General features: G+C 48.0%; 2 protein-coding genes and 1 non-coding gene across 5 annotated transcripts; all 3 read right to left on the bottom strand.

The window, feature by feature from the left end:
- Positions 1–73: 73 nt before the first annotated feature.
- On the bottom strand, positions 74–14,746 carry golga3 (golgin A3). Of its 3 annotated transcripts, none has more exons than XM_053653730.1 (24): positions 14,549–14,746; positions 13,802–14,021; positions 12,925–13,110; positions 11,850–11,959; positions 9,075–9,679; positions 8,867–8,978; positions 8,460–8,766; positions 8,098–8,300; positions 7,817–7,954; positions 7,197–7,358; positions 6,736–7,104; positions 6,573–6,650; positions 6,212–6,475; positions 6,034–6,128; positions 5,701–5,917; positions 5,473–5,616; positions 5,195–5,392; positions 4,987–5,103; positions 4,089–4,228; positions 3,575–3,707; positions 3,280–3,402; positions 2,875–3,033; positions 2,574–2,734; positions 74–2,471 (listed from the first exon to the last, which is right to left on the bottom strand). In XM_053653730.1, exons 2-24 carry the CDS (start codon positions 13,920–13,922, stop codon positions 2,309–2,311), a joined length of 4,305 nt encoding a protein of 1,434 aa, XP_053509705.1. In that variant the 5' UTR covers positions 13,923–14,021; positions 14,549–14,746; the 3' UTR covers positions 74–2,308. The 3 variants fall into 3 exon arrangements, with proteins under 3 accessions (XP_053509705.1, XP_053509707.1, XP_053509706.1); XM_053653732.1 differs by having other exon boundaries at positions 13,018–13,110; positions 14,549–14,745; XM_053653731.1 differs by having other exon boundaries at positions 2,574–2,731; positions 14,549–14,742.
- A 1,483-nt stretch (positions 14,747–16,229) lies between these two features.
- On the bottom strand, positions 16,230–21,595 carry ranbp1 (RAN binding protein 1). The gene is made up of 6 exons (XM_053653745.1): positions 21,406–21,595; positions 19,181–19,317; positions 17,668–17,825; positions 17,322–17,450; positions 17,153–17,215; positions 16,230–16,899 (listed from the first exon to the last, which is right to left on the bottom strand). The coding sequence occupies exons 1-6, from the start codon at positions 21,418–21,420 to the stop codon at positions 16,757–16,759; spliced, it is 645 nt and encodes a 214-aa protein (XP_053509720.1). The 5' UTR covers positions 21,421–21,595; the 3' UTR covers positions 16,230–16,756.
- On the bottom strand, positions 16,975–17,107 carry LOC128599371 (small nucleolar RNA SNORA77). The gene has a single exon (XR_008384405.1). It is a non-coding gene; the product is annotated as a small nucleolar RNA SNORA77 (small nucleolar RNA).
- Positions 21,596–21,761: the final 166 nt, after the last annotated feature.

Here is a 21,761-nt window from a genome sequence, read left to right as displayed (position 1 = left end):
AAAGTAAAGGAGAGAAGAGAAGAGTGTAATGTAAAGACAAAACTGTAGAAATGAGTGACGTGACTCCAACTGGTGCGTTTCCCAAATGTATTCGGTCCGGGTCTCAATCGCAGCCAGGACAAGTAGTCTTTAAAAATTTCAACCAGGAAAAAAAGGTGCAGTGAAATACATCTCTCTCTCTCACACACACACCGTCACACACACCGTCACACACACATTTACACTCGTCAGTTACGGCACGTTCAACAAACAGCGACAATAACAAAATTATTGATTTCCCCCCCAAACATGACGGTTATTACTTTCTGTCTTCCTTATTTATTTTTTGAATTCAACAAAACAGTGAAGTAACATTTTGGCGTTAAACGAAGCGAGACGTCGCACCGCGCCGGAGAGACCGTCCACACCAGGAATCGTAAAACGGCGTTACTCCACGTCCCACCAGGATTCGACTTATTGCGTGTCAGATACGAGTGGGTGGAGACGTGAAGACGTGCGCTCTCGTCCCTGCGAGTCCGAACGTCACGTCGTACGCAGATCAGCGGGTTTCCTCCTGCGGCACGCCCGAGGAGGCGGAACAAACCGAACCGAGAAAACAAAAACACCACGACACTAAAACGTGCAGAAATAAGAAGACTGCAAGTTCATACGCTATTTATTTATTCTTTTTTTTTAAAGCTTAACAAGGAATCAAATTTACACTCCATAGCTTTAAAGTGACGCTGCAGCTGATAGATATATATATCCGATATATATATCCGAGTTTATCAGCGTCATGCTCGCTATAAACGAAGGAATAAAGCGCAGCGTGTGGTGCCGCTCCAGGGAAAGGATGGACGGCGGTGTGCTGCGTGATGAAGCGGAGGGTTTTATTCCTCTTACACCACAGCAACTCACCCTTACACGCTTCTGTTAGGAAAAGAACGACGCGCTGTTTCGTCTGTCTACAGTCACGTCTGATGTCAGTTCTCGCTTACGTTATAGCAGCTATAAACATTCTGACGCTGGAGACTCAGAAAATCACTCGATTACAGTCAGTGAATTGCATTATGGGATTCCGAGACGTTTCCGAGACGTAGGCACGATCCCGGAGAGCGGATTTACGGCACACTTTAAAGCGCTCGGGTTTTATTCCCCCTTTACGCTGTATTTCTCTCACGTTTAGAGACGCTAAATTTCTCTCACGAGCTGAGAAGTGGGCGGGTTTTACAGCGCGAACTGAAGCGGGCGTGTCAGCAATTCAGCGAACTGAAAGAGAGAAGGAATGAAGGGATGGAAAAGGAGGATGGAGAGGCAGAAAGAAAAGAATGAAAGGGAAACACCAGTGAGACTCGACCCTGTAACTTTCAGCACAGTGTTGCGTTGTGAGGAGAGCATCGCCGGGGTGACTTTCCCTGAGGGCGGGGCTTCAGGGCGGGGCTTCAGACGAGTCTGAAACACGACTGCGGGGAGGGAGGAAAGTTTGGGGTTTTTCTGGAACCGGTGCTTTTGCACTTTACAGCCCTTTAATTCCTCACCCACGTGGTACGGCGTGTACGGGACACGACCATCTATGGGCGTCCGACAAACCGAAATGAAACAATAAAAGCTGTAAATAATCTAATAAATAAACGAAACAAAATAAAAGCGGTCCTCACACTGACAGACATTTCCAAAAGACGCCGTCTCGCCACGCCCGGGTTTCCTCTTCGTTATCGGACGAGCTCCCGTCGTCATGGATACGGTGCTTTTACGCTTTGTTCAGCCCTTTAATCCCCGACCCGCGCCAACACTCGGACTCGGACTAATACTGTGGCAACATCTCAGGGACAGGCGGGCGTCGATGACCCGCAAACAGCATCGCCGCTAAGTCGATTTCGCTCCGACGCGTTTGAACGGGCGCGATCGGATCAGAACCGGACCGGGCGAGTCCAATCAATCACGTCGACTCATCACGGTTTCACGATATTATTCCGTCGCACCCGAGCAGAAGTTCCATCCTACTCAGGCAGCCTAGTCCCGAAGGGAACGCTAATGCCGACGTGTCCGAGCGCTGAACCCCATGGTATGATGATGATTTTTTTTTAATTTTTTTTGGTGAATTCTAGCAACAGTCCTCCAACTTTCCACCAGATAAATAAAAGACACCATTAAATAAGAAAAAAAACACACACACACACACACACACATAACACAAACAAATAAAGCACTAGGTCCAACAACAAAGACATAAAAGTGACACGAACAAATATGGGCGTCTGATAAAGGAAAAAAAATAAAAATAAAACCGGTCCTTAAAAAGTGCGCGTCGGGATGAAACGTGTCCCTCTCACAAAGACGCCGTCTCCTCGGGCTGCGTTTCCTCTTCCTTATTGGACAAGCTTCCATCGTCGTGGATACCGAGTCTCTGAAGCTCCTCCTCCGCCGTGACCCATGTCGCCACGGTGACCGTGTGCTCCTCCATCTGCTTCTGAAGACTGTCCATCTCCTCCCTGGAGACACAGACAAGGAGATGATGGATGTGATCTAACGTGACGTGTGTGAGTGTGTGAGTGTGTGAGTGTGTGAGTGTGTGTGTGTGTGTGTGTGTGTACTTGAGCTGTCGTAAGCAGTTGTGCAGGTTGTTGAGCGGCTCCTTGTTGACCGAGGCGGCCGGTTTCAGCAGCTCGTCCAATAGCGACGCAGGAACCGGACAATCCGGAATCTTCACCGGCGTCAGAGGGGCGGAGTCACACTTCACCTCCATCCGCTGCTGCTGAGGAACAAACGGGTTACAGGGGACTGTTTCAAAAGTTTTGGCACTCATGAAGGACGTAGCACTCCGATACACACACACACGCACACACGCGCGCACACACACACACACACACACACACACACACACAGTGTCCTGACCTTGCGTGTGCGTTTGAGCTCCTGTTTGAGCTGCGTGTTCTGCTGCAGCAGGCTCTTCATGCTGTTCCTCAGCTCGCCCACCTTCGCCTGCAGAACAAACTTATCCTTCTTGGTGCCGTTCAGCTCCTCCTGCACCATCTCCAGCTCCACCCGCACCCTCTGCACGCGCACACACACACACACACACACACACACACGCGGTTAGACAGGCACTGACAAAGGAAGCAATATCCTGAAATCCTCGGTTACTCAACAAAAGGTTTTGAGCCTGTGTGTGTGTGTGTGTGTGTGTGTGTGTGTGTGTGTGTGTGTCCACCTGTCTGTCTATCTGACAGTCTGTCTATCTCTCTGTAGCCATATACATATGTGTGTGAGTATGTGTGTGTGTGAGAGAGAGAGAGAGACCTGCAGTGTTTCCTGCATTGTGTCCAGCTCTTTCTGGTTGCACTTCTCAGAGAGTTCCAGCTGGTGGCGGTGTGCATCAAGCTCCCGCTGCTTCTGCTCCACCTCCCACTTCAGATCCTCCACCTACACACACACACACACACACACACACACACACACACACACACACACACACACACACACACCCTCCAGTGACTGCAGGAATATCAACAGAGCTAAACAGAGTAGGTGTACGAGTGATTAATTTATGAAAATAAAACTGTGTGTGTGTGTGTGCGCGTGTGCGTGTGTGTACCTCTTGGTTAGTGAGCGGTTGCTTGTCGAGCTCGTCATCCAGCTGTTTCTGCAAGATCTGCAGCTGTGTGCGCGCCTCGGCCAGCTCGGCCTCGAAGCGGGAAACGTCCTGAGAGCGCTCAGCGTCCTGAGCCCTGAGGAGACACGACACACAGTTCACACACACACACACACACACACACACGTACAGTTTTGTATTTATAATGAAATAACTCCTAAAGCTGCCTGATTTATCTTTGTTAAATCATTGCTGTGATATATATGAACATTAGTGAGACGGAGCAGAAGGCAGCAGTATGTAAATGAGTATGTAAATGAGTATGTAAATGAGTCTTCAACCATTATAAATATCGCGATACAATATTTATTCCACATCATATCACCCTAATCCTACCCCTGATGTATTATAATAACAACAACCAGTCTAATCTACATGCACGAGTCTCCTGGTCTAATCTCACTGCTGTGTGTGTGTGTGTGTGTGTGTGTGTGTGTGTGTGTGTGTGTGGACGTACTCGAGTCTCCTGGCCTCCTCCTGCAGGGTTCTCAGCAGCTCCTCTTTGGTCTGAAGCTCCTTCCTGATCTCGCTGAGCTCCAGCACGGCCGCACGGTAATGCCTGCGGTTATGAGCCGCCTCCAGCCTCGCCTCGGCCACCTACACACACACACACACACACACACACACGCACACACGCACACACACACACGTTATAATACGGTACATCTCTGTAAGTGTACACATCAAACAAATATGTTATTATTAATGAAATACAATCAGATGAACTGGACAGAAAGTGAACATTTTGGAATTCTACATCAGACGCTATGTCAGATCCACTCGATAAGATTAGACACAAAAGAGGGAGTATAAAAAAAATAAATGCACATGAGGTAAGGTCCCAATAAAAAATACCTGCAGTAAAGAAAACCATTTCCTCGGTTAGATCAGACACAGCGCTACACGGATTAAATCAATGCTTTGAGATTAGACGGCAACAAAATAAAAGGTTCTAGTGAAGGTGCATTTTTCTGCACTGTGAGATCAGACACAATAACGTAGCGTGCTAATATAACTACAAGGTATGAAGTCGACAGTCTGAGATTAGACGCTAATGAAAAGGGGTTCTAATGAAATTGTGATTTATGTGAGATCGGACACTATAATGAAGGCTCAGATCAGATGCTAATGAGAACAGGTTTAATAAACTGTGACTTGTGTTGAGATTAGACACTTACAAAAATATGTTATGATGAAATTAACTGTTAAGTGAGATCAGACACTATAAGGTACGTATTAATTAAAAGCTCTGAGATTAGACACTTATAAAAATAGGTTCTAATGAAACTATAACTGTTGTGTGAGATCAGACACTATATGAGGCTCTGAGATCAGACGGTAATGAAGTGGCCTACCTGCTCGTTCAGCTCCTTCACTTTGATCTTCTCGTTTTCGAGGGCAGCCTGCAGCGTCTGGACCAGGTTCCTCATCTGCTGGTCTTCCTCCTCCTTCCTCTTCAGCACGGCTTGGACCTTTAACCGGAATTCAGAGCCGCGTTTTAAAAACACAAACCCTTCGTACGAAAGGTGACAGATTGATCAGATAACGTGTCGCCTGTCCGACCTGCAGGTTGAGCTGGACCAGGTCAGCTTCTCTCTTGGCTAGCGCAGCCTCGAGGACGTTAGCGTGCTCCCGCAGTGCATTGTGGGACTGCCCGAGGCCGGTCAGCTTCCCTTTCTCGTGCTCGAGCTCCAGCGTCAGCTTCTTGTTAGCGTCCTCTAAGCGGCGGATTCTCTTCTTAAAGCAGCGTGACTCCTGCAGCTGTACGTGGAGAAAAGTGCGGTTAAAGAGGAACTCTCGGGAGAACTTAAACCCCTGGAAGAACGCGGAGCTCTGCTGACCTCGTCCTCCAGCTCCAGCACCTTCTCCTGATACTCCTCGAGCTCGGCGCTGGTCAGACTGATCACTTCCTGCAGCTCCTTCTCCAGCAGGGCTTTACTCTGGAGCACCGTGTTCAGCTCTGCCTGCAGGACCTCCACCTTCGCCTGGGAACCAAAACACGCCAAGCTAAATCAGCACGCCTGCGTTACTCCCTCTGACAATTAACGCCGACTTCATCGGGACGTTACCTGCAGAGCCTGGTTGTTCCCGCCCTCGTCCACCTGCGCTCGGAGCTTCACCAGCTCCGCCTCAGCCGTCTCCTTCTCTGCCAGCGCTTCCTGTAGGCGTCGGCTCAGGATGCTCACGGCGTTCTCGTACGCCTTGTGTTTCACCTTCAGCTCCTTCTGCGCGCTCGTCAAATCCGTCCCCAACCTCTTCACCCTCACCTTCTGCTCCGAAATCACCCTGAGACACCGCAACCCAGACAAACACGAGCAGAGTTACTAGCTATAGTATGTCAAGTCTGATTATTAGAGATGTTAGCATTTCTGTACGGACAGATGAAGGGTCATGTGACTCACTTCTTGGCCTCGTTCTGCATCTCCTCCACCTTCTTCCTCAGGACCTCGTTCTCCTCGGTGACTGCAGAGAGCTGATTCTGGTCAAACTGTACAGACTAGAAGGAACACACACACACTTAGGGTCTCTTGGTAAACACCAGGAAGTGTGTGTAAGAGTGTGTGTAAAAAAAGTGTGTACCTGCAGCTGCGTGTCGAGCTGGTCTCTCTCGCTCTGCACCTCCTGTAGATGTTCCTCCAGGCTACTCATCTGCTGCCGCACGCTCTGGACCTCCTGCAGGAGGCGCTGCTGCTCCAGCTCAGCGCTCCTCTTCTCCTGCTCCGCCTGCTGCACCTCCTCCTTCAGCCCCTTCACCTCCGACAGCAGACGCTTCTTGGTCGCCTTCAGCTCCGTGATCAGCTGCTCCTTAGAGGCTGCGTCTCGCCTGTACGCCTCCACCATCACCTGCAGGGGGCGACACGGAGCAAGACACAGGTTCTGTGGTGGTGGTGGTGGGAGGGGCCTGTTTGGTGGGAGGGGCTTGTGTGTTTGATAGACGTACCTTCTGCTGGTTGAACTGCTCCTTCAGCTTCTGTGCTTGTTTCTTCAGAGAGACGTTCTCCTGCTGTAACGACTCGATCTAGAACATAAAGAAAATGAAAACAGGAAGTGATTTTGATTGATTTGTGAATTTCTTACTCATGGTTCAGGTCTGACCCACTCACCTGCGTGGCTTGGACCTGCACTTCCTGTCTGAGCTGCTCGAGCGCGTCGGACGAGTCCAGCACGTCCTGTCCGAGTTTCTCGGCCCCGTCGCTCAGCCGGCTCTTTTCGGCACGCGCCGCCTGCAGCGCCACCTCCAGGACAATCTTTTCGTTGCGCAGGAAGTGCAGCTCTTCGATTCGGGCAGAGGAGTCGGACTGCAGCTCGACCAGCTCGGCCTGCAGCTGCTCGTAGCGCGCCTCCATCAGCTGCAGCGCCTGCTCCTTGCCCTGCAGAGCGTCCTGAGTCTCCGTCAGCTTCTTCATCAGGTCCACATGTTCACGCTGGAACGCTGAGAGCTGAGCCTCCTTCTGCGACAGAGACACTCTCACCTGGACGAGACGGGAAGAGGACACCAAGCTACAGGTTACGCCACACTCGTGTGTGTGTGTGTGCGCAGTGTGTTCGCAGTGTGTTTGTATACCTCTTCTAGCTCCCTCTCGAGTGCTGCACTCTTATTGGCCGCTTTCAGCAGCTGCTCTCGCTCCTCCTCGAACTCCTCCAGTTTCTGCTGCAGGTCGCTCTCCACCATCGACTTCGCGTCATGGATCTGCTGGATGGCTGCTTCCTGTGTCAACATGTCCGCCTGGAGGGGGCAGAGTCAGAGAGGAGGCGGAGTCAGAGAGGAGGCGGGTCAGACAGAGTGTAGGCAGAGTTAGGGATGAAACATTATCAGAGAGGAGGCGGAGTCAGACTGAAGGCGGAGAGTGTAGAGAAGGGGGAATGAGACAGGATGTGGAGGCAGGGTGAGAGAGAAGGTGGAGTCAGAGAAGGAGTGGAGAGGAAGGGGGACTAGACAGGAGGTGTGGTCAGAGAGGAGGCGGAGTCATCGTGTCAGTCAGGAAGCAGCTGGGGTTGAAAGAATTTAGAAATCACTGGTCGTGATTTTGGGAACTGAGCGGATACGGATTCTGATGGTACAGATTTGGGTAAAGTTTGAAAAGCACAACGAATGTAACCGGCGTTCAGTACGGAAAGCGATTTGGGGGCGGAGCTACGTATGAGGTCAGGCTGCGATGTCGGAGTAAACGCCACACGCCTCACCTCGATGCTCTGCAGCTGGACAGCGATGCGCTCCTTCTCTTTAATGGAGCGGTGTTTGGTCTCAGTGAGCTGGTGAGACAGACTGACGTTCTCCATCTTCAGGTTCTCCAGCACGCCGATCTGAGTCATGTGACCCGCCTGCGATGAAGAGGTGGAGGAGGAGACATGGTGTAATGCATCATTATATAAACACAACTAGTGTGTAAAAAGACAGGAGGATTAAAGAGGATAAAGAGTGTGTGTGTGTGTGTGTGTATGTATGTGTGTATGTTAGAAGGTACCTGCATGTTGGCCATCTGACTCTGCAGCCGGACTCGGGCCTCCTGCGCGATGGCGAGCTGCTGCTGGTACCAACTGCGCAGCTGCTGCAGCGTCTGCACCTCCGCCTGCGACGTCTGCAGCCGAGAGTTCAGAGCGCCGCGTTCAGCATCCACCTGCTGCAGCTGTGCGTGTAGTCCGGTCAGCTGCTGACGCAACTCGCTCACTGATACACACACACACGCACACACACACTCTTAACACTGAGACCCAGCGATTACAATGAAAGGTTTGGTTATTATGAAACGTTCAAGTAGAATTGTCAAGCGTATTTGTATATCCTGCCCCGCCCCTTCCCACTGCGTATCCATGTCTGCCTCCTCACCCGTGGTGTCTCGAGAGCTCAGGCTCTGCTGCATGTCCTCCACCCTGCCCACGAGTCTCTGGTACTGCTGCTCGGCGAGCTGCAGGTCTTTGGAGAGCGACTCCAGGCCGGCGTTCTTCTCCTCCAGGTGACCCCGCAGCTCCGCCACGACCTGCTCTAGCCCGCCCCTCTCCGAGCGCAGGGACGACACCTCCGACGCCAGGGACGCCTGACGCTCCGAACTCACACGCGTCTCCTCACACTGAGCACGCAGACGCGCGTCCAGCGCAGCTAACTCCGCCTGCAGCTCCGTCTTCTCCTTCAGAGCCTGCGGGAGGGGAAGGGGCGGGGCTTAACCTTATAAGCGATACACTCAGGTAGACACATGCTGAATTTACTCCTACGTTTTATTTTATCCGTCATCTCACCTGACTGGCCTCGGAGGACAGAGACTCCAGCTGTCCCTCCAGTCTCATCTTCTCCTTCAACACCTGTAGCAGCTCATCATGATTCCCCATCACTGAGCTCCCGTACGACACACTGCGCGCGCGCACACACACACACAATGAGCCCTACACATACAGGAGGTTTCTGTTTACACGTGTAATATTTGAATTGAACGAAATGGGTGCGTACGTGCTGGAGAAACTGTCCCTGCGGCTGCGTGGCTCGGCCCCGCCCTCACTATCCAGCTCCTCATTGGCCCCGCCTTCCTTCTCCAGCTCCAGCTCCTCATTAGCCGCTTGTAGCACCTCCCTCAGTGAGGGGTACTGCCCCACGACCACGTCCTCCTTCTCGGCGGTAGCCCTGCTAGCCGCTAAAGCCAGTTCTACTGCTCCGTCGTTGCCGCCATTTTCGGAGCCGAGGACGCTGGTCTCGGACAGTGTGGAGACGGAGCTGGTGCTGACCTCAGACAGCGTGGAGACAGAGCCGGAGTTCATCTCGGAAACCGCGGAGACGGAGACGCCGGACTGTGAAACTTTCTCGCCGGCGGAGTCTGGGGTTTTGTAGTCGGCGAGCGAATGGATCTTTCCGGATCGTGACGATTTGGACTTCCTGTCTTTGGAAGCCGGGATGCCCAGGCTGCCCAGTTTGGGTCCGCGGGGAACGCTGGTGCGCAGGAACGAGTACTCTGTCGTCATGGCGACGGTGGAGGCTCGCGGTAAGATGTCCGGGTGCAGCATGAGCTCTGGGTCGAGGGTGCTGCAGGGACGAGACTTAGGGGACGAACGATGATGCGACTGAGAGAGACAGAGACAGAGAGAGAGAGAGAGATGAAGCGAGAGAGAGAGAGATGGAGAGATGGAGAGAGAGAGAGCGACAGAGAGAGATGAAGAGAGAGAGAGAGATGAAGAGAGAGAGAGAGAGAGAGATAGAGAGAGACACACATGAAGAGAGAGAGATGAAGAGAGAGAGAGTGAGAGAGATGGAGAGAGAGAGAGCGACAGAGAGAGATGGAGAGAGAGTGAGAGATGGAGAGAGAGAGAGAGAGATGGAGAGAGATGGCGAGAGAGATGGCAAGAGAGAGAGAGAGAGGGAGATGAAGAGAGATGAAGAGAGAGAGAGAGAGAGAGAGATGAGAGAGTGAGAGAGAGGGAGATGAAGAGAGATGAAGAGAGAGAGAAAGATGAAGAGAGAGTGAGAGATGAAGAGAGAGACAGATGAGAGAGAGATGGAGAGAGTGAGAGAGAGAGAAGAAGAGAGATGAAGAGAGAGAGAGATGAAGAGAGAGAGAGATGAAGAGAGAGTGAGATGAAGAGAGATGAAGAGAGAGTGAGAGAGATGGAGAGAGAGACAGATGAAGAGAGAGAGAGTGAGAAAGATGAGAGAGAGAGATGAAGAGAGAGAGAGATGAAGAGAGAGAGAGAGATGAAGAGAGAGTGAGATGAAGAGAGATGAAGAGAGAGTGAGAGAGATGGAGAGAGAGACAGATGAAGAGAGAGAGAGTGAGAAAGATGAGAGAGAGAGATGAAGAGAGAGAGAGAGTGAGAGAGATGGAGAGAGAGACAGATGAGAGAGAGATGGAGAGAGAGAGAGAGATGAAGAGAGAGAGAGAAAGATAGAGAAATAGAAAAATGAGTTTTTGAGTTTTCAAAAACACATGGTTCAACACTGTTGCTAGGCAACCAGGAAATTTGGCAGCTGAGTTAGCTAACGAAGGAGGCTAATAATTACTAGTTAGCAACTCTGTTATACAGACGTGTGAGACGCAGCGTCAGTGGAAACGTTACAGAAATATCCGGAACGTCAACATTTACCTCAGACGCGTCAATGAATGACTAGAAGAACATTCCGGAAGCATAAAAACTACACCGCAATAACACTTAGCACCAACCGCTAATCAAACATGGGTTCATCCATACTGAGAAACACCACCTCATCACACCACTGAAGCACTGAGGGAACATCTGCAGCAGTTAGCTTAGCAGCTAAACCTGACCAAATATGCTCAAGCTAACTGCTAGCTATAACAGCTAACATGTGTGTGTGTGCCCTTATTGCCATCGTGTGTGTGAGTGTGTGTGTTGTCATAGAAACAACCGATTCCAAGACTAAAGCAGAACTTGAAGGAGATTGTCACGGTGTAATTAACATCGCTGTGTGACAGGAACGCGCTATAAATATCCCGGGAACGTTTATCTGAATCGGATGATTGACAATCGGCAAGCCGCTTCAGGGGAACAAAAAAAAAACCCACTCTGTGATGAAATGTCACTCAGTGACTCACGTTGAATGCTAATCACGCTAATAACGTGTGACATCCTGTGCTTTTACTCCACAGTGCTAACCGCTAACGCTCCTGCAGCGTGAGGACGCTGATTAACACAAGCACTCACAAAATGGCAGAGTCAGTTAGTATGCTAGCTAGCCCGCCCTCAGTTTTTACACAACAACGCTAATAACGTTCAGATAACAAACGCTGATTAGTTAGAATGGTTCAGGAAAATAATTCATGAGGTAAAAATATGTGTGAGATTATCAACTTATTTAGCTAATGATGTTTTTTTTTTAAATATGATGCTACAAACACAGGAATCAGTTAGCATCATTTAACGAACTTAGCATGCGTGTCTTTGTTAGCATGAACACTAAGCTATACGAAGCTATCACTAGTAACACTGCTAATGAACAACGCTACTAATGTAGGAAGAAGTTAGCATTAGCATGTTTTATACATCTCAGGAGTCACTAGCGACACTGCTAATAACGCTAATAAATAAAGGTTAGCATGTTCACATTTTAGAAGCTAACGCAGCCTGAATTTACCTCACACACATATACTATGTTTAAGAACGCTTGAGACAAATACCAAAAGTAATGGCGCCCTGACCCTTAGCATGAGCTGGTCACGTGACCGGGCGTTCCTCGGCAGCCGTTAGCACAGCTAGTGTGTGTGTGTGTGTGTCTCACCCTCTCCCGGTGTCTCTGAACACGGTACTGCTTTAGCTGCTCCTCCAGACGCCGCCGAGCCTCCAGGCGGATCTTCTCCTCGTTCTCCATCTCCAGAGACGGCTCACTCGCTACACACACACACACACACACACACACACACACACACACACACGACCAGGAGTCAGTTTCCCCTCAGCAGCTAGCAGTTAACCTGATTAATAAATCCTGCAGCTTACAGAGAGAGAGAGAGAGAGAGAGAGAGAGAGAGAGAGAGAGAGAGAGAGAGAGAGAGAGATGTGATGGAGGGATGAAAGTTAAAAGCTTTTAGAATGGCGGAGGAAGAGAATGAACTCATGGATAAAGGGAGAACAAATGAAAGAAATAAAGAAGTAAAAGAAAGAAAGTAAAACAACAAACGAAATGAAAAGTTCTCAGTGTAGTGACGCTGCAGGATTCAGTCAGTCGGCATGTGTTAGAGAGAAAATCTTCCTCAAACCATGCAGCAGCAACACTAACGGGTGTTTCTGACCAAATCCAGTGTTCACACACACACACACACACACACACACACACACACACACACACACACACACACACACACGCCGTGCAGAGATGTGAGAGACTTGTGCTGATAGTAACCTCTTATCACCGTAATCTCATCTTCTGTACCCCCGGTTCTAAGCTTTTTATTTCAGTCGGCCATTTTGTTAAATGGTGCGAAAGCCTCCTGTCAGTCATGTTAAAGCCCCGCCCCTTCACCCCACCTCATTCTAAAATAACACAGCGCTGCCAGATAAGTCTCCTGTGAGCAAAAATACCCCCCAACACTGTACTTGGATAAACAACGAGAAATGCAGCATCAGCACACGTCTAACACGAGCAGAAATAAACACACCCCCTGAGGGGAAAAAAACAAACAAAAATGATCAGCACCCAGATAACTTAGCGATTCCAAAATAAAACTGAGGGCCGTGAGAGCGTTAGGAGGTCAGCGCAGCCTGAGCGGTCACACGCGGAGTGTGTGGGGGAGTGGGCGGGGCAGGAGGGGGAGGGGGCGGGGTCACGGGGCAGTGTGACACGGTCGTGTGCTTACACAGTTCCGTCTCCTGCATTGGGATACTTAGTCTGAGCGACTGCAGTGCCGAGCCCTCAGGCTTCTCTACGCTGTCAGGGAAACAAGCCACACCTGCAGCAGGAAGTGACACGGGAGAGGAGCTGCTGCCATTTCCTGCCTCGCCCCGGACCTCTCCGTTCTCCAGCGGCTCGGCTCCGGCGTGACCTGCACCGGAAACGGAGAAGATCAGACACACACACACAATGAACGAAAGCGAGAACGAAGGAAGGGAGAAAAAAAAATAAATCACAGAAAACCAAGAAAGAAAGAAACCAAAAAAAAAGAGATATAAAATAAATTTTAAAAATCAAGAACTAAATCCTAAATGTGGAAGAAAAAAACCACCAAAAGTAAGAGTACAAAACGACTGATATCAAAACAAACAAAAAAGAAACGCAAGCGGGCAAAATGAAATAGTTATTATGAATAAAGATGACGCAGGAATAAACGTGAAAGAAAGATGAAATGAAAGAAAAAGTGAAAGAAGGACAGAATAAACAAATAAAAGACAATAAAAGAAATGTAAACGAGTCATGTTCGCTGCGCAGTGTTACTGATATTACACATTTATTAACCGGGAACAGTGCAGTGACGGTCCGAGCGGAGGGGTGTGTGTGTGTGTGTGTGTGTGTGTGTGTGTGTATACGTATGTGTGTGTGTGTGTGTATGTGTGTTTGCTCCGGGGGTTATGATCAGAGCTGGAGGACTTCACAGAGATTACAGGTGATGTTGTGGAACAGGTTCAGCAGGTGAGGCGAGGCAGCACACTGAGGAACTGATTTATAGAGCTGAGAGTCGGGACAGAGCTGCACTCCCTCACCCCCCCACACACACACACCCCCACACACACCCTCACCGTTGGGGATGTTCTCGTCAGCGTGCGGTTCCTCTCCTGATTTCACCGCGCTCGTCTCTCCGTCTCCGCTCGTCCGTGTGGTGGTGGTGCTGCTGATCTCTGCTGGTGCTCCGTTCTCCATCTTTGTACTAGTTTGTACAGTTCTGCTCCGACATCCATGAACAGGGACACCGTCTCCGCTGTCTCACTCTCTCTGCTGTCTCACTCTCTCCCTGTCTCACTGCATGTATGAAGGAAATGAACACATACTACAGTAAATAAACGCTATATAACTCTTCCTCCACCGAGTTTATCCTCTCTCTCTCACTCACACACACACACACACACTCCACAGCTGTAACAAGCGCTTTATAACATGTATAATAAACCGTGAGAACTAAAGAACACTTGATAATGAACATGAAGCCTGTCCAGTGTTCTGAGTAACTCCGAGGGGTTTAAACTACAGCTGAGTAAACAACTCATCCCTACTCCCGGTTTCGGCTCACTACACACACACACACTACACACACACACCACTACACACACTACACACACACACTACACACACACACTACACACACACTACACACACTACACACACACCACTACAGCCCCTTAACACTACCTAGTGCACTAGAAGCGCGTTCAGAACACACCCCGCCATTAAGCAGGGTTAGCCTGTTAGCCCGTTAGCTCTCTCTCACACACACACACACACACAGTGTTGAGCCCGCGGTGACAGGAACACACTCCTCTCTGACTCACATCACACTCCGGTCCTCTCCGTCTTCTCTCTTACACCCAGCACCATGGTAATGCTACACCGAGGACTTTCATGAACCTGTCTCTGTAAACGGTTCGAGGAGAAGCGGTGTAAATACCGAGGCGCTCCGACGCTCTCCTCCCTGCTCCAGCTACGTGGCTGTTTGGGTTCCGTCACGGATCTTCATCCGGCCGGAAACAACGTCGTCTCACGAGCAGAAAGAAAGGTTCCTACGTTAAAGACGGACGGATTTCAGGCAAGCACCGAGTTCTCATAGTAAACACTGTTTACATTAAACGTGTACTAGTATCATTTAAATTATTTCTACATATTTATATTCATGTTCAAATGTGTTGTTGAACACTTTAAACACTTTCCTGAGCTGCTGATCAATACCAGGCTATATCTGATGATAGTGATGTATAGCTTGTATAGTGTGATGCTAGTTATAGCAGTTTTCTCACAGGACTGTGTATTATTATTATTATTGAAGTAGTTTATGTTTTTTGACTTCACATTAGTTATACAGAAATGCTATTTCATTCAGTATAAATATCATTTATAAGCATAAACTTCAGGCTTCTGCATGATACCCAGCTGGAGATCTATTCGTAAGTGACATTTCAAATAAAAGATGTATTTCCTTTTCTTTTTTAAGCTGTAAAAGATGAACAGAAACACACACACACACCCTTTCCTCAGTTTCAGAGCTAGTTCTATCTATAAGTGGAATGAACAGGAAGTGGTTAATTGGTGCACATTAGCATGACTAGCTGCAGTGTGGTTTGTCAACAGGTCTGCACATCACTCAGCTTCTTACACTGACGTTATATTTCATGTCCAAATTTGTCAAGGTTCCAAAGAGAGGGAACAAAACCAAAACAAAACAACAAAAAAAATCAATCACCGAGGGGCGGAGCTTTCATTTACTTTTATCAGCTAATCAAGAGCTAGCAAACATCCTGACTGAGGATTTTCACTCAGAAAGACTCCATTCACCTCACGTCTGCTAGCTCGCTAAGCAGAGAGCTAAAGTTACCAGCCATATTTAATTTAATAAACCATTTTATTGTGTAACTAAAACCAGCAGCCAGGTTTGCTAGCCAGCTAGCTCACAGTAAACTATTATATTAGTTCACTTTAGTTAATTATGTTAATATAAATAAGCTTTATATTTAAGTTTGCTGTAGAGATGACACTGTTCTCCGTGAAGCACGTCACGCCACGTCGATACGACGGTTTAGTCGTAGAAACCGTGACAATTGAACCAAACGAATCTTTAGTTAGTGACTCATCCTCCTGTATTTAGTGATTATGTACCACATCACATGCTAATGCAAACTCAAACAACATGAACTCCGCAGTGCAGACATCATGTCGAAACGACGACCGGAGGTTTGAAGCGCAGTTTAAGAGTTGAACTTCTCTCACACCTGGCTGCTGTTTTACAGAAATCCTATGAACAAAAACAATTAATGTCACCAGATCAAGTTTCTGATAGACTAATTAAATTTTACAGAAGCCCCACCGCTTGTCTACATAGCCCCACCCACCACTTTAAAAAGCAAGATACTCATTGCAGAACTATTACCGAGAGACTTAACACTACACTGAGCACAACACACACACACACACACACACACACACACACACACACACACACACACACACACACACTCTCTCTCGAGTGAAGTTTTCTTTATTTCCTCCATTTGTTTATAATCACACAGAGCAGTGCCAGGCCTCGGGGTACTTCACTGATCTCTCCAGGTCCTCTGCTCAGGCAGGAACCCTCGCCTCCTGGGTTCTCCCTCAGAACCCCAGCATTCCGTCGACCGAACTCACTTCCTGCTCGCTCTGCGTCGAGTACAGGAAAGGAAAAGAAAAACCAAATAAACACGAGCTGACGTGGGACGGAGCCGGGCCCCGCCCCCTCTGTCAGGGCGATCAGGTGATCCGTACACAAGCAGACGAGTGCGAGAGAGAGTGTGTAGGTGTGTGAAAGAGAGAGAGAGAGAGAGGAATGGATTAAGAATGACGTCGAGGTCTCCGATGGACAAATAAAAAAAAATTATAAACAAAAACAAGAGCTTTGAACCCAAAATAAAGAGACTAAGTGTCCGAATGTCGTGTTCAGAGTCTGTTGTAGAAAAGAGAAGTGCTGCGAGGAGGAGGAGGAGGGGGGAGGCGGAGAAGAAGAAAAACGACACTCATTTCTCCTCATCCTCCTTCTTTTCCTCCTCCGTCTTCTCCTTCTCTTCCTCTTTCTTCTCCTCCACCTTCGTCGTCTTCTTGTCCTTGATCGACAGCTCCTCCAGTTTCTCCGCCACGTTGATGGCTTTGTTTTCGCCTTCTGACAAACACACACAAAATGAATTACATAAAAGGCATCACTGGTTATTTTCCTAGAAACAGCACCACCTACATGACAGGTGTAGCAGAGCGCTCTGTAGCTCCTCCCACAGGGGGCGGAGACAGTGTGGAGCATTTCTGCAATGTCACTGTAGCAGACTGAAAAAGTTCCGAGCCGGAGGAGGCGACCCCAAACAGAGTGAGTCTGCACCTGTGTGTGTGTGTGTGTGTGTGTGTGTGTGTGTGTGTGTTACCTTCGAGTGATTTCCGGACTTCCTCTTTGCATTCGTCAAACTTCACCTTGAACTTCTGTGCATCTGTAACGAGAACAAACCAATGAGTTTGGACTGCTGAGGGTCTGTTAGAACAGCGTACAGTGGAGCCGTGACGTGTACGCGCGCGCGTGCGTGCGTGTGTACTCACTCTCTGCGTTGAGAAAGCGGATGGCCAGCAGCTCTGGTTTTGGTTCTTCATCTGCAAAGTCAGCGTGTGTGTTCCACACCCAGGCCCTGTCACTGCCTGCGTTCGGCTTCAGCTCCATCAGTGGCATGACTGCGTGTGCACACACACACACCAAAACGAATTAATAAAAGCTAAACAGCAGATGACACTAAATGAACAAACATCTTGGTTCAGAAAACAAAGCAAACAGGAATTTGGAAACCGCTACACATTTACACACGTGTGTGTGTGTGTGTCCAACATTACGGCAACTTAACACCAGACACGATCGGCGTTGAGAGGATACAGCGCTGTGTACTGTACTCACTGTTGTGGTTGGCGCAGATTTTGAGCGTGCGGTCTCTCCTCATCAGCAGGCGGATGGAGCCTTTCTCTTTGTGGCGCAGCAGCTTTACGTCTCCTGTACCGCGCTCCTTCCACTCCGGCGGGTCGTTCTCGCTCGCAAAGCGGTACAGCTTCGCTCTCCTACACACACACACACACACACACACACACACACACACACACTTGGTGAAATCAGTCTACAATGTAAAGGTGACAGGACTCACAGTAATGACATTTACACTGATATTTGAACTCGGTCACCAGAGGACAGGAACGTTCCGCTCCAACTATTCAGCTAATTTGTGTTATTATTATTATTATTGTTATTATTTAGTACTACTACAACTTTGTGTGTAAGGACGAGACAGATACTGCTCCTGAATCCAGCGCTCTTCACGAGGACGGAGATACTTCCAGAAACGCCGTCTGTTCAGACGGAGATACGGTGCTGTGAAAAATATCCGATTTCTTCTGTGTTTGTGTATATACAGGCCTGTCTTACATCAATAAAGGTCAGTGTTCATGACTCCACTATCAGAAAGACACTGGGCAAAAACTGGCCTCCATGGAAGAGTGGTGAGGTGAAAACCACTACTAACACAGAAGAACATTAAGACTCGTCTGAATTTTGCCAAAACACACCTCAAACCTTTTGGGAGAATGTTCTGTGGACTGATGAGTGGAAAGTGGAACTGTTTGGAAGACAGGAGTCCTGTTACATCTGGAGTAAACCAAACACAGAATTCCACAAAAAGATCACACAGTCAAGCATGGTGGAGGAGGTGTGATGGTGTGGGGATGCTCTGCTGCTTCAGGGCCTGGACAACGTGCAGTAATTGAGGGAAACATGAATTCTGCTCTCTAGCAGAAAATCCTAAAGGAGGATGTCCGGTCTTTAGTCCGTAAGTTGAAACTCGAGCGTAACTGGATTATGCAGCAAGACAACGATCCAAAGTGTAGGAGTAAGTCCTAGAAGTAAGTGAAAGTCTGATCTCCAGTTATCAGAAGCGTTTGGCGGCAGTTATTGCTGCTAAAGGCGGCACAACCAGATTTTAAGTTTAAGGGGGTAATTAGTTTTTCACATGGATGATAGGTGAAAAAATGAAAACTGTATTGAAACAGATTGCCTTCGTTTTATGTTGTATTTCATTTAAAGATCTAAAACGATGTACTATGAGATATACACGAAAACAGAAGAAATACTTCTTCACAGCACGGGGAGATACGTTCGTAAACGCTGTGTGATACATGGTGTATTACACACGTCATATCGTCCAACCCTAATCTGGCTTTAATGAGGCCGGTCCAGTAACTCTTCAGTGACGGGTGAACATGTCCCAAATCACTGCACTCACTACTCAGGACACCTGAAGGGCAGCAAGTTCATTTTAATCGCCGTGGAGTCGATGCCTTATGACATCTGTACCATCCTCCAGCTGGGAACAAACCCGTGACCTTTTGTGTTATTTTACCCACAATCCCGTAGCAGCACTCACATTTTGAAGAGCTCCTCCTCGTCCTCCTCCAGAGTTTTGACCTCGCGCTCTGGCAGCGACACGATGGGCTCGAAGTGCGGGTCATGGTTTGAGTCTTCTACGTTATCCGTGGTGGTCTCATGCTCCTCTTGTGTGTCCTTGGCAAAGAGGTGAAGAAGACACCATGTTTTTAATGCGTTACCAATGCATAGAGTGCTTTAGAGTGCTTACACACTGGACTCTCTCTTTGTGGTGTGTTTCTCTTTTGTCTAATCACTGAGCCGTGAACCATGGACCAACTCCCGGCCAATGAGAGCGCCAGGGTTAACTCTGCCTCAGTGCGGCGCTGCTTTATTACATGACCCCAGAAGTTCACATCTTTCACCTTTAACAGCAACATGTCATGTCGACCTGGACTTTTGTCCACTCATGACTATCGAACTCGATCAAATTATAAGCTCCGCCCACATCTTAAATCCCACCATATCACAAAATTGTGTCCTCATGTGCGAGTGTACATCACGTGTCATTATCACATACATAGTCGATTTCCTTTATAAACCACACTGACAAGAGAGAGAGCACATACATCACACCACACCGTGCATCTCTATTAAAAAAAAAAAAAAATCATCATCATTATATATATATATATAAAAACAATTCCCTCCTGCATTCAGAACCAAATATCCCCGTTCTAGATGAGCTGCGGTAATTTAGGAATTAAAAAGTTATTTAGGAATTCCCGAAAGGTTGGATTTTATTTTTCCTGACAAAAATAGCGTGTGGTATTTTCTTGATTAAAAAAAAGAAGAAATCTGAATTTTCTATAAAAGTCTCTCTCTTTCTCAAGTGTTTGCTAAGCAATGAATATTTTAATTCGAACATCTGAACTAGATTTTTTGTGTTTCATTATATATGCGAGTTGTAGCGACTGATTTAAACAATGATGTGGCGATATCTCAGAAGTTTAGTGATGAATGAAATCGCGATATCTGTATTATATCGTCACATCGCCCAGCACGAGCCTCCCGCACATTCATTAAGTGCTGTTTTATTTATTTAAATTTCCGATATATAAATCTATAATAACAAATAAGAGCTCAGGACTTCATAAAACGCTTCTCTCTGAAAGAAAGCTGCAGAAATGTCCATTTATTCATCAGTAAAGTGTCAGAATTCCCCCAAAATAAAAGAGAAATAAAATCCCTCAGTCATGCTGAAGCGTGAAGCACGAGCCCATGTGCGCGCGACGCTTCACTTTCTCTCTCAGCATCCGGCCTAGCATGCTAACTCCTGTAAACTCCTCCCACCTCAGGGGAGAGAATTATTACTAATGTACAACATTACTCAACACTAAACATTTCATTATCGTTTATACCCCAACCACACACACTCACACACTTACACACACCGTTTACGCGAGAATGTTGGGGGTTTTTTTTGTTGGGGGGGGGGGGAAGAGGGGGAGGGAGGCACGCAGATTTTTTTGTGATTTTTTGCTAGTTAGCATATTAGCTGACTAGCTGGGGATATTTTGGCTTAGCAGAGATCCTCATTCAGAATAAACCTTTAACATAAAAACAGTAATTAACTCATTCACTCACTAAATGAATCAATAAAGTGTGTGTGTGATTAGTATGCACTAGCAGAGCCACTCCGGAACTAGCATTAACGGTACACTCATGCTAGCTTCACACACACAATAATACGGCACGAGAAGACGAGCTGAAACACACCAGTTTATATTGACACGATAAACAGTGTTCTTTATTTATCTTCTTTATTAAACCCAGCTTTGTGTTGAGCTAGTCTCACAACACTGGAAGCGGCTAGCTGAGCTAACGCGAGTTAGCCACGGCGGAATCGGCGCGTTTTAATACGTCACCGCTTCACGTTTCACGGGGGTTTGATGAACATTAGCGCTAATTCACTTCAACTCGGTAACACCGCTGCAAGTAAACACCGAGGTGCACACACCGGAGCGGGGTTTAGCGTACTTTAAACTCCAAACACACACACACGTATATATACATACATACATATACACAGACACACACACACCCATATATATATATATATATACACACACACACACACACAGCCGGCTTTTTTAAATTCCCGCACGAGCCAGTGAAAGAAACCTGGGACACGGTCACATTTTACTAAAAATCCGAAATAAACTGGAAATGAGGCGGCTGGGAGAGCGCGCGCGGGGTGTGACGGCGGGAAGATGCGACTCTCACCTTGGTATCGGCCATGATTCCTGCGGATGGTTCAGGATTGTTTCAGGAGGGTGTTTTTTTTTTTGGTTGATTTTCGGCGCTTTTTCTTACTCACACACTTTCTTCCGGTTAGAGAACAGCTCACCCCCTCCCACTGCTTTCCCGCTTCGCGCGCGACTAACCGGGGCACCGGGTTGGTGACGTCATCTCCTTTCTAGCGCCGAGAGTCGATTCCAAAAAAACCGAGTCGAAACAAGAGTCGACTCGGCACAGTTTATCTTACTCCGGTTTAAGATTCAGATTACTGTTAGCACCCTGAAGCTGATTGTTTTCCTTTATCAGCACGACCCCAAGTGTTCTATTCCTCTTATACTACA

This window comes from Ictalurus furcatus, chromosome 22 (genome assembly GCF_023375685.1).
Source record: "Ictalurus furcatus strain D&B chromosome 22, Billie_1.0, whole genome shotgun sequence".
Lineage (NCBI taxonomy): Eukaryota > Metazoa > Chordata > Actinopteri > Siluriformes > Ictaluridae > Ictalurus > Ictalurus furcatus.
This window is presented reverse-complemented; position numbering and strand designations above follow the sequence as displayed.

What these genes read in the sequence shown, in the direction of transcription:
- golga3 (XM_053653730.1), bottom strand. Translation starts at nt 13,922, where the DNA reads ATGGAGAACGGAGCACCAGCAGAGATCAGCAGCACCACCACCACACGG. An exon ending in TGTCCTCCGAGGCCAGTCAG is followed by an intron (nt 8,767 to 8,866) that starts GTGAGATGACGG and finishes CCCCTCCCGCAG; the next exon opens with GCTCTGAAGGAGAAGACGGA. An exon ending in GAGCTCTCGAGACACCACGG is followed by an intron (nt 8,301 to 8,459) that starts GTGAGGAGGCAG and finishes TGTGTGTATCAG; the next exon opens with TGAGCGAGTTGCGTCAGCAG.
- ranbp1 (XM_053653745.1), bottom strand. An exon ending in GAGGAGGAGCTCTTCAAAAT is followed by an intron (nt 17,826 to 19,180) that starts GTGAGTGCTGCT and finishes GTGTGTGTGTAG; the next exon opens with GAGAGCGAAGCTGTACCGCT. An exon ending in AGTCCGGAAATCACTCGAAG is followed by an intron (nt 16,900 to 17,152) that starts GTAACACACACA and finishes TGTGTTTGTCAG; the next exon opens with AAGGCGAAAACAAAGCCATC.